General features: G+C 46.9%; 1 protein-coding gene across 1 annotated transcript in view; it reads left to right on the top strand.

The window, feature by feature from the left end:
• Positions 1–3,342, top strand: part of JHY (junctional cadherin complex regulator) — a 111,683-nt gene extending 108,341 nt beyond the window's left edge. Inside the window, exons 7-8 of the mRNA XM_063943720.1 lie at positions 1,775–1,900; positions 2,706–3,342. Coding sequence (XP_063799790.1) covers positions 1,775–1,900; positions 2,706–2,906 — 327 coding nt within the window. The 3' untranslated portion in view covers positions 2,907–3,342. The remainder of the gene's footprint in view (positions 1–1,774; positions 1,901–2,705) is intronic.
• Positions 3,343–12,174: the final 8,832 nt, after the last annotated feature.

The following is a 12,174-nucleotide window of genomic DNA, read 5'->3' as shown; positions in this document are numbered from 1 at the left end:
CTCCATTACACTGCTCCACCTCATCCATATATCACTGACTACCTCCACTACACTGCTCTGCCCCATCCATATATCACTGACTACCTCCATTACACTGCTCCACCCCATCCATATATCACTGACTACCTCCATTACACTGCTCCACCTCATCCATATATCACTGACTACCTCCATTACACTGCTCCGCCCCATCCATATATCACTGACTACCTCCATTACACTGCTCCACCCCATCCATATATCACTGACTACCTCCATTACACTGCTCCGCCCCATCCATATATCACTGACTACCTCCATTACACTGCTCCGCCCCATCCATATATCACTGACTACCTCCATTACACTGCTCCGCCCCATCCATATATCACTGACTACCTCCATTACACTGCTCCGCCCCATCCATATATCACTGACTACCTCCATTACACTGCTCCGCCCCATCCATATATCACTGACTACCTCCATTACACTGCTCCGCCCCATCCATATATCACTGACTACCTCCATTACACTACTCCGCCCCATCCATATATCACTGACTACCTCCATTACACTGCTCCACCTCATCCATATATCACTGACTACCTCCATTACACTGCTCCACCTCATCCATATATCACTGACTACCTCCATTACACTGCTCCACCTCATCCATATATCACTGACTACCTCCATTACACTGCTCCACCTCATCCATATATCACTGACTACCTCCATTACACTACTCCGCCCCATCCATATATCACTGACTACCTCCATCACACTGCTCCACCTCATCCATATATCACTGACTACCTCCATTACACTGCTCCGCCTCATCCATATATCACCGACTACCTCCATTACACTGCTCCGCCTCATCCATATATCACTGACTACCTCCATTACACTACTCCGCCCCATCCATATATCACTGACTACCTCCATTACACTGCTCCGCCCCATCCATATATCACTGACTACCTCCATTACACTGCTCCGCCCCATCCATATGTCACTGACTACCTCCTTATTGCTCACCCCCTTTAATTCACAGGAATGCCCCACGCGCTTTAACCTTCCTCGCACAACAAGACTTTCCTCTAGTCTCCAAACCTTCAAGCATTCCCTGATAACTCTCCTCTTCCGGTAGCTCATCATATTCCAGAACCACGCAAGCGCAGTCTATGTCCTAGCACAGACGGGGAGTTGCAGCAGCGTTTTTAGGAGCATCGTGCAGCGTTGTGAGGGACGCGGTCATGGCTGCCCAGCAACTGCCTTCACAGCTAGGCAGGGCGTAACCCATAAAATGCAAGCGCATCGCTGTATAGCGATGCACTCGCATTTCAGCGGGGAAGGGGTGGGGGGGAGGACTCGGCATGTAGGACGGCCTTGTCCCGTGCTGGGCGGCCCCCCTCATGCTAGAGAAAGGAGTTGTAGTTTTGTGTTTTCTACAAGTCATGCTGAATTACGCCCCAAGTCTGCAGATTCAGGAGTACATTTACTAAGCAGTGATAAGAGGGGAGAAGTGAGCCAGCGGAGAAGTTTCCCATGGCAACCAATTAGCACTGAAGTAACATCTATAAATTGCATACTATAAAATTATACAGAGCTGCTGATTGGTTGATGAGGAAATTTCTCCACTGGCTCACTTCTCCGCTCTTATCACTGCTTAGTAAATGTCCCCCTCAGTTCATTATAAGAAAGATGTTATGCTGCAGTTATTGAGTAATGAGGCCGCATGTGGGACGTGTCACACTAATATTACTTCACATTTCATTATTGCCTTCAGAAAGAACAGCTCAGACAACAAAAGGAATACGCGAAACTGATTCAGGAGCGTAACAGGAGCCGACCAATCAAGGCTCGGGAAATGCCGGTTGTACAGAATGAGAAGCATCAAGGAAAGCGGCAAAAGGTGCGGAATTGTGTCATCCCCTCTCCCTGCTATACTGATAATAATGGGACTCCCACTCCCACTGGTGTCACAGTCATGTCTGTGTAGTCAGGGCGGGGTCATCGGTATCAGACTGGCAGGGAGCGTAGCTAACACTATACTCTAAACCGTACACTGACAGCCTCCCACTCCCACTGGTGTCACAGTCATGTCTGTATAGTCAGAGCCATTTCTTGGGTGGGCGAGGCATGCATTCGCACGGGGCACCCGCCGCGGCTCTTGCTGGATCAGTTTGTGCTCCCCCCTCCTCCCCCTTATTACTACTCCGCTCAGGGGGTGGAGTTTTGTGTAATGACACATTTGCGTCGTGACTTCACGACGCAAACGCGTCATTAAACGAAACTCCGTCCCCAAGCGGAGTACTGATGACGGGGAGGTGTGGGAGCCAGGACATGGTGGGCAAGTTAGGAGGACGGAGAGGCGGGCAGGCGCAGGCCGAAGAGCAGGATGGAAGAGGACCTCTGCCTTGCCGGGAGCGCGCGCTCTTTATTTTTATATCTATGGGGGGGGGGGGGCATCTCGCACTGCGAGACAAATTGGCGAGAAACAGCCATGTGAATAGTTGGTACATCAGACTGGCAGGGAGCGTAGCTAACACTATATTCTAAACCGTACACTGACAGCCTCCCACTGACCTTCGTGATCCCAGCCGCCAGAATTTCCGATCTCATCCCATCAGTTTAGCTTGGCCGTTACATATCTGACACCATACAGAGAGTGTGTCTCTTACAGCGCTCTTATTTTGGGTTTGTCGGTCTCTTCACAGAGCCTGGAATATGCCAAGAAGGTTCCGCGGCCGCAGCCTTCGCCTAAAGCGCCGGACGAAATGAGAGCAGAGGTACCGGAGAGGCGAGCCATGAGCCACGACTCCCTCTTCCCGCAGATAAAACTACTGGAAGAGCTGCAGGCCAGACACGAGAAAGAGAAAGCGGCGGTGGCTTCTCTCAGAGCCCTTCATATCAAATAGCTCCTATATAATATGTGCATAAAGCCTTATGATATAGGGTCACATGACAGCCTGACGCGGCCCAGCTGCTGACATCGGAGACTTTTACCATGGAGATCTGTCAGCATGCCGGAGATTTGTACATCGGTGGTGACATATTAGCGGTAGCGTGTTTGAGACTCACCTACTGTATCTTCTGCTCGGCCTACAATCAGCGCAGCACTATATAGGAGGGCAGGGCAGCCACCAGGGGGGGGACTGAGGGGACTGGTGTCCAGAACCCATGCAGAGAGGGGGGCCCACTTCTGGCTCCTACTGCCATCTGTAGAGCTGCACCAGTCTGTGAGTCAACAGTAGTCTGATGCGCAGGGAGAACTTCTTAAAACAAGCCATATCTGCGTATCAGCTCTCTGTGAACCGTTCCTGTAGCTCTGCAACACTCCACCTATATGGGGTGTAGTATGGTATGCCGGCGGTCGGGCTCCCGGCGACCAGCATACCGGCGCCGGGAGCCCGACTGCCGGCATACCGACAGTGTGGCGAGCGCAAAGGAGCCCCTTGCTACGCGCGCCACTTTATTCTCCCTCCAGGTGGGTCGTGGACCCCCACGAGGGAGAATAAGTGTCAGTATGCCGGCTGTCGGGATTCCGGCGCCGGTATACTGTGCGCCAGGATCCCAACAGCCGGCATACTGAAGACCACCCCCTATATGTTACGTCACGGTGTATGACATCATGTAGCGGTGGAGCAGTACGTGCAGCAGAATATTTTTGGGGGGGAGGGAGGGGCCCTACCTATTTTGTCAGTCCCGGAGCCCTGTAGGAGGATTGTGACCGATGCACCGTCATGATGCTTTGTATATAGTTAGTTACGCACAAGGTGACTGTGGCAGCGCCTAAACATTATAGTAACTGCTAGCCACTTACATTGACTTGTCTGCATGTTTGTAGATACGTATGCTTTGTAAGTTATTATTACACTTTATAACATCAACAACGATTATTAAACACTGATAGACTTGTTACTGGTTTCCATTCATTGTATAACAGATCCTGTATATGCGCAGTAATATTTGCGCTGTGGGCAGTTATATGTCCGGGGATATGTGTTGGTAACGCCTAGGCTGCTGCCTCCCCATGTACTCTGCGCGCATGAGGTTTGGGATTGGTGACGGTCACCTGCAAGCACAGCAGTCCGACTCAACGGAGACTGAAACTTGCCAAGAGAGGGAGTAATTCCTATATTTGTGATCACATCCAGGTAACCAACCAATATTATTAATATGGGGCAAGCACGCCCCGTATTCTATGTGAGAAGTACTTGGTGGTGCACCACAGGACTGAGTAGACTAAAAAAAATCATGACTAATGTGGCGACCTTTTCTGTGTCGACCATTTGCATGTCGACCTTTTGATCCTGTCGATATATTGACCCTGTCGACTTATTGACTGTCAACCTTCCGCTGTTGATCTGTCTATTTACTGTCTATCTTCCACCCGGATTCCTGCCTTTTTACATTTTACTGTATGTTAAGAGTTCATTAAAAGTAAAGTACAAAGAGTTATTATAGAGTAACTATAGAGTAACTAAGGGGGTCATTCCGACCTGACTGCACGCTAGGTTTTTTTGCTGCGCTGCGATCAAGTCACTACTGCGCATGCGTATGTACCGCAATGCGCAGGCGCGTCGTATGGGTACAAAGCGGATCATTGCTGTGCGATGGATTTAACAAAGAATCCATTCGCACAGCCGATCGCAAGGAGATTGACAGGAAGAAGGCGTTTGTGGGTGGCAACTGACCGTTTTCTGGAAGTGGCAGGAAAAACGCAGGCGTGTCCAAGCGTTTGCAGGGCGGGTGTCTGACGTTAATTCCGGGACCGGACAGGCTGAAGTGATCGCAGCGGCTAAGTAAGCTCAGACCTACTCAGAAACTGCACAAAACTTTTCTGTAGCGCTCGGCTGCTCAAGCGTTTGCACACTTGCAAAGCGAAAATACACTCCCCCATAGGTGGCAACTATCTGTTCGCAGCGCTGCAAAAAGTAGCTAGCGAGTGATCAACTCGGAATGACCCCCTAAGAGAAAACAGACACACATTGTACAGTACAGACATTCAGTATCAATGTAAATATTAGCAGTCACACAATGGGTCTATTTTATGGGCCAAATTCATTTTGGTGAAAGTAACCTAAAGAAGAATCACAAAACAAGAATCACAAAAAAGGGAGTTCAAAAAGTCCCTCCGCAGTGACTGTGTGCTAAGCCAGGCACCACGCAGAGAATGTGTGCCAAGTAATATGACGCCATCATTGTTTTTATACACGATGTTTACATGAAATAAAAGAGAATTTGTTACATATTTATCTAATTATCGGAGGCAGCGTGATTTAAGTAGGAGAATTCACGCGCACGTGAATTCCCGATGGTGTACTTTTCCTTTCAGCTACAGGAGCTGTGAGGCAAAGCCAGCGAGAAAAGGGCACAATCGGGGTTCACGCGCGTGAAAAACCCATTGTTTCTGCAGTTTACCAAAATCAGTGGGTTATAGGCATGGGAAAAATGCTATTTTATGAATAGCTTTACCCTGTGCCACTGGGTAATTACTCGACAATTAGCTGCGAGGTAACCCTTGCGGCTAATTGAATATGCCTGTAAGTGTTGAAAGATTGTTTACTGCGGAGGGACTTTTTGAACTCCCTAGTTTTATCCTATAAAAGAAAGAAAAGCTGAGCTTAATTGTAAATTTCCATTTACTTTACACTTATTTTTAGTTTATTTATGTATATTCAAGAAAAAATAATAATACTAAAACCCCCTAATAGTACTGGATCTGTCACACAAACCCCGTATCAGATGAAATCTGCAGAGTATTTATGTCTAATCTAATTTTGAGAGTTAATTCAAAATGTAAAATAATATTATTGAAAGAGCCTTGTAATTGCCTCAAATTGTTAATGGCCTAATTTTAAATTGCCATTTAAGTGGCAGTGTATTACTTAGAAGGTAATAGTGTCCTGCTGGTCTGAAACCATTTTAGCAACACGCTGGAAAGCATTTTTTAATCCTGTAACCGCAGGAGCTGACATCTCCCAGGGTTAATGCAAAATGCATTAACAATTAATAATGGCTGGACCCAGCCTGCCGCTGCCGTGTCGCAAACTCGTCATTGAAGACAGCGCTGCTTCTGCTTTTGTGGCTGTTCTTGTTGCGCTCGGCGAATAATAGCACTCTCTCTTTAGGTACAAGGCAAGTGTCATTGTTACGGCTCACACGTGGTTTACTGCTTCCGCACTGCGGGGGGTGAATGCTTGCAGCATTGTGTTTTACCAATAAACGGGGAAATAACGGATTTTTGCTTTCTTTTGTCTGAATAAAACACGATGATTCTGTCTCCAACGCAAATAAAAATGTCATCGTCCAATTTAACACAATGGAAAGTGGAAATAAGGGGCTGATTTCAGAGGTGGACGCAAATGGCACCGCTGCCGAGTCTTTGTACGCAGCAGCGGCCACCCAAAAAATGCGCAGAAGCCTCAGGAGGCGTCTTGCGTAAAAAGAGTGCTTTTGTGATCCCTCCCTGCGTCCGTAGACGCCGGATCCGCTGCGTGACCGTCGCCGGCCCTTCCGGCATTTGGGGAACCCTCAGGGTTCTCTGACAGAAGGAAATAGAAGATACCAATCAAAGTTCTAACAGGCGCTGATGTGTTATGTTTGTCCAAATCAGCTACTTAGAAAGGGGTTCATCAATCCCCCCAAAAATACAACCGATAACAACTATATAAAGTAGCGCTATAAACAGAATATAATAGATTTAAAATCAATCACATATCATTTGAATAAATGGTAGACTTTTATATAGAAAAAATTTACATAATATATATATATATATATATATATATATATATATTGTATATAAAGTGCAAGTAGTGCTACTACCTTAAATTCAATGAACTAACATACAACCAATGGACATTTTCCCAGTGCTCTGTGCATGCGCAGTAAAGATGGCCCAGGGAACAATGCTCGGGCCCTCACCTCTCTTAAACCATTGTAACCCCCTGGTAGATCCTTCACGCCCCACATTATGTATACCCACTGCTACTAACCTCTATGTGGCATCAAATCTTGGAACCTGCAGACTGGAACAGGATCTTTGAAGGAGCATCGGCTATGCCGATGTCAAACCAATGGTGCCACCCGCGACCTTCTTGTTCCTCCTCCTTGCTCCTCCCACTTAGCTCCTCCCACTCACAGTGTCAATGTCACTTGTTGCAGTCTGCGTCGCTCCTGTCTCCCCCTATTGGCCAGTAACCACCCAGGCCACTCTGTTAATCCAGCACTAGTTTGATGCTTCCACCCCGGTGAGAATATAATTTCACAGTATTACTGTCTATCTGTGCTCCCACCAATCACATCACTACAGCCTCAGTATAGTGTGCACAGCACTTATCTCATCATCTCCTCCTCAGTATTACTGTCTATCTGTGCTCCCACCAATCACATCACTACAGCCTCAGTATAGTGTGCACAGCACTTATCTCATCATCTCCCCCTCAGTATTACTGTCTATCTGTGCTCCCACCAATCACATCACTACAGCCTCAGTATAGTGTGCACAGCACTTATCTCATCATCTCCTCCTCAGTATTACTGTCTATCTGTGCTCCCACCAATCACATCACTACAGCCTCAGTATAGTGTGCACAGCACTTATCTCATCATCTCCCCCTCAGTATTACTGTCTATCTGTGCTCCCACCAATCACATCACTACAGCCTCAGTATAGTGTGCACAGCACTTATCTCATCATCTCCTCCTCAGTATTACTGTCTATCTGTGCTCCCACCAATCACATCACTACAGCCTCAGTATAGTGTGCACAGCACTTATCTCATCATCTCCTCCTCAGTATTACTGTCTATCTGTGCTCCCACCAATCACATCACTACAGCCTCAGTATAGTGTGCACAGCACTTATCTGATCATCTCCTCCTCAGTATTACTGTCTATCTGTGCTCCCACCAATCACATCACTACAGCCTCAGTATAGTGTGCACAGCACTTATCTGATCATCTCCCCCTCAGTATTACTGTCTATCTGTGCTCCCACCAATCACATCACTACAGCCTCAGTATAGTGTGCACAGCACTTATCTCATCATCTCCCCCTCAGTATTACTGTCTATCTGTGCTCCCACCAATCACATCACTACAGCCTCAGTATAGTGTGCACAGCACTTATCTCATCATCTCCTCCTCAGTATTACTGTCTATCTGTGCTCCCACCAATCACATCACTACAGCCTCAGTATAGTGTGCACAGCACTTATCTCATCATCTCCTCCTCAGTATTACTGTCTATCTGTGCTCCCACCAATCACATCACTACAGCCTCAGTATAGTGTGCACAGCACTTATCTCATCATCTCCCCCTCAGTATTACTGTCTATCTGTGCTCCCACCAATCACATCACTACAGCCTCAGTATAGTGTGCACAGCACTTATCTCATCATCTCCTCCTCAGTATTACTGTCTATCTGTGCTCCCACCAATCACATCACTACAGCCTCAGTATAGTGTGCACAGCACTTATCTCATCATCTCCTCCTCAGTATTACTGTCTATCTGTGCTCCCACCAATCACATCACTACAGCCTCAGTATAGTGTGCACAGCACTTATCTCATCATCTCCCCCTCAGTATTACTGTCTATCTGTGCTCCCACCAATCACATCACTACAGCCTCAGTATAGTGTGCACAGCACTTATCTCATCATCTCCTCCTCAGTATTACTGTCTATCTGTGCTCCCACCAATCACATCACTACAGCCTCAGTATAGTGTGCACAGCACTTATCTCATCATCTCCTCCTCAGTATTACTGTCTATCTGTGCTCCCACCAATCACATCACTACAGCCTCAGTATAGTGTGCACAGCACTTATCTGATCATCTCCCCCTCAGTATTACTGTCTATCTGTGCTCCCACCAATCACATCACTACAGCCTCAGTATAGTGTGCACAGCACTTATCTCATCATCTCCCCCTCAGTATTACTGTCTATCTGTGCTCCCACCAATCACATCACTACAGCCTCAGTATAGTGTGCACAGCACTTATCTCATCATCTCCTCCTCAGTATTACTGTCTATCTGTGCTCCCACCAATCACATCACTACAGCCTCAGTATAGTGTGCACAGCACTTATCTCATCATCTCCTCCCTCAGTATTACTGTCTATCTGTGCTCCCACCAATCACATCACTACAGCCTCAGTATAGTGTGCACAGCACTTATCTCATCATCTCCCCCTCAGTATTACTGTCTATCTGTGCTCCCACCAATCACATCACTACAGCCTCAGTATAGTGTGCACAGCACTTATCTGATCATCTACTCCTCAGTATTACTGTCTATCTGTGCTCCCACCAATCACATCACTACAGCCTCAGTATAGTGTGCACAGCACTTATCTGATCATCTCCCTCCTCAGTATTACTGTCTATCTGTGCTCCCACCAATCACATCACTACAGCCTCAGTATAGTGTGCACAGCACTTATCTCATCATCTCCCCCTCAGTATTACTGTCTATCTGTGCTCCCACCAATCACATCACTACAGCCTCAGTATAGTGTGCACAGCACTTATCTCATCATCTCCTCCTCAGTATTACTGTCTATCTGTGCTCCCACCAATCACATCACTACAGCCTCAGTATAGTGTGTACAGCACTTATCTGATCATCTCCCCCTCAGTATTACTGTCTATCTGTGCTCCCACCAATCACATCACTACAGCCTCAGTATAAGTGTGCACAGCACTTATCTCATCATCTCCTCCTCAGTATTACTGTCTATCTGTGCTCCCACCAATCACATCACTACAGCCTCAGTATAGTGTGCACAGCACTTATCTCATCATCTCCTCCTCAGTATTACTGTCTATCTGTGCTCCCACCAATCACATCACTACAGCCTCAGTATAGTGTGCACAGCACTTATCTCATCATCTCCCCCTCAGTATTACTGTCTATCTGTGCTCCCACCAATCACATCACTACAGCCTCAGTATAGTGTGCACAGCACTTATCTCATCATCTCCCCCTCAGTATTACTGTCTATCTGTGCTCCCACCAATCACATCACTACAGCCTCAGTATAGTGTGCACAGCACTTATCTGATCATCTCCTCCTCAGTATTACTGTCTATCTGTGCTCCCACCAATCACATCACTACAGCCTCAGTATAGTGTGCACAGCACTTATCTGATCATCTCCTCCTCAGTATTACTGTCTATCTGTGCTCCCACCAATCACATCACTACAGCCTCAGTATAGTGTGCACAGCACTTATCTCATCATCTCCTCCTCAGTATTACTGTCTATCTGTGCTCCCACCAATCACATCACTACAGCCTCAGTATAGTGTGCACAGCACTTATCTCATCATCTCCCCCTCAGTATTACTGTCTATCTGTGCTCCCACCAATCACATCACTACAGCCTCAGTATAGTGTGCACAGCACTTATCTCATCATCTCCCCCTCAGTATTACTGTCTATCTGTGCTCCCACCAATCACATCACTACAGCCTCAGTATAGTGTGCACAGCACTTATCTCATCATCTCCTCCTCAGTATTACTGTCTATCTGTGCTCCCACCAATCACATCACTACAGCCTCAGTATAGTGTGCACAGCACTTATCTCATCATCTCCTCCTCAGTATTACTGTCTATCTGTGCTCCCACCAATCACATCACTACAGCCTCAGTATAGTGTGCACAGCACTTATCTCATCATCTCCTCCTCAGTATTACTGTCTATCTGTGCTCCCACCAATCACATCACTACAGCCTCAGTATAGTGTGCACAGCACTTATCTCATCATCTCCTCCTCAGTATTACTGTCTATCTGTGCTCCACCAATCACATCACTACAGCCTCAGTATAGTGTGCACAGCACTTATCTCATCATCTCCTCCTCAGTATTACTGTCTATCTGTGCTCCCACCAATCACATCACTACAGCCTCAGTATAGTGTGCACAGCACTTATCTCATCATCTCCCCCTCAGTATTACTGTCTATCTGTGCTCCCACCAATCACATCACTACAGCCTCAGTATAGTGTGCACAGCACTTATCTCGATCATCTCCCCCTCAGTATTACTGTCTATCTGTGCTCCCACCAATCACATCACTACAGCCTCAGTATAGTGTGCACAGCACTTATCTCATCATCTCCCCCTCAGTATTACTGTCTATCTGTGCTCCCACCAATCACATCACTACAGCCTCAGTATAGTGTGCACAGCACTTATCTCATCATCTCCTCCTCAGTATTACTGTCTATCTGTGCTCCCCACCAATCACATCACTACAGCCTCAGTATAGTGTGCACAGCACTTATCTCATCATCCTCCTCCTCAGTATTACTGTCTATCTGTGCTCCCACCAATCACATCACTACAGCCTCAGTATAGTGTGCACAGCACTTATCTCATCATCTCCTCCTCAGTATTACTGTCTATCTGTGCTCCCACCAATCACATCACTACAGCCTCAGTATAGTGTGCACAGCACTTATCTCATCATCTCCTCCTCAGTATTACTGTCTATCTGTGCTCCCACCAATCACATCACTACAGCCTCAGTATAGTGTGCACAGCACTTATCTGATCATCTCCTCCTCAGTATTACTGTCTATCTGTGCTCCCACCAATCACATCACTACAGCCTCAGTATAGTGTGCACAGCACTTATCTCATCATCTCCTCCTCAGTATTACTGTCTATCTGTGCTCCCACCAATCACATCACTACAGCCTCAGTATAGTGTGCACAGCACTTATCTCATCATCTCCTCCCTCAGTATTACTGTCTATCTGTGCTCCCACCAATCACATCACTACAGCCTCAGTATAGTGTGCACAGCACTTATCTCGATCATCTCCTCCTCAGTATTACTGTCTATCTGTGCTCCCACCAATCACATCACTACAGCCTCAGTATAGTGTGCACAGCACTTATCTCATCATCTCCCCCTCAGTATTACTGTCTATCTGTGCTCCCACCAATCACATCACTACAGCCTCAGTATAGTGTGCACAGCACTTATCTCATCATCTCCTCCTCAGTATTACTGTCTATCTGTGCTCCCACCAATCACATCACTACAGCCTCAGTATAGTGTGCACAGCACTTATCGTCATCATCTCCCCCTCAGTATTAACTGTCTATCTGTGCTCCCACCAATCACATCACTACAGCCTCAGTACTAGTGTGCAC

The sequence above is a fragment of the Pseudophryne corroboree genome, chromosome 10, assembly GCF_028390025.1.
Source record: "Pseudophryne corroboree isolate aPseCor3 chromosome 10, aPseCor3.hap2, whole genome shotgun sequence".
NCBI lineage: Eukaryota > Metazoa > Chordata > Amphibia > Anura > Myobatrachidae > Pseudophryne > Pseudophryne corroboree.
This window is presented reverse-complemented; position numbering and strand designations above follow the sequence as displayed.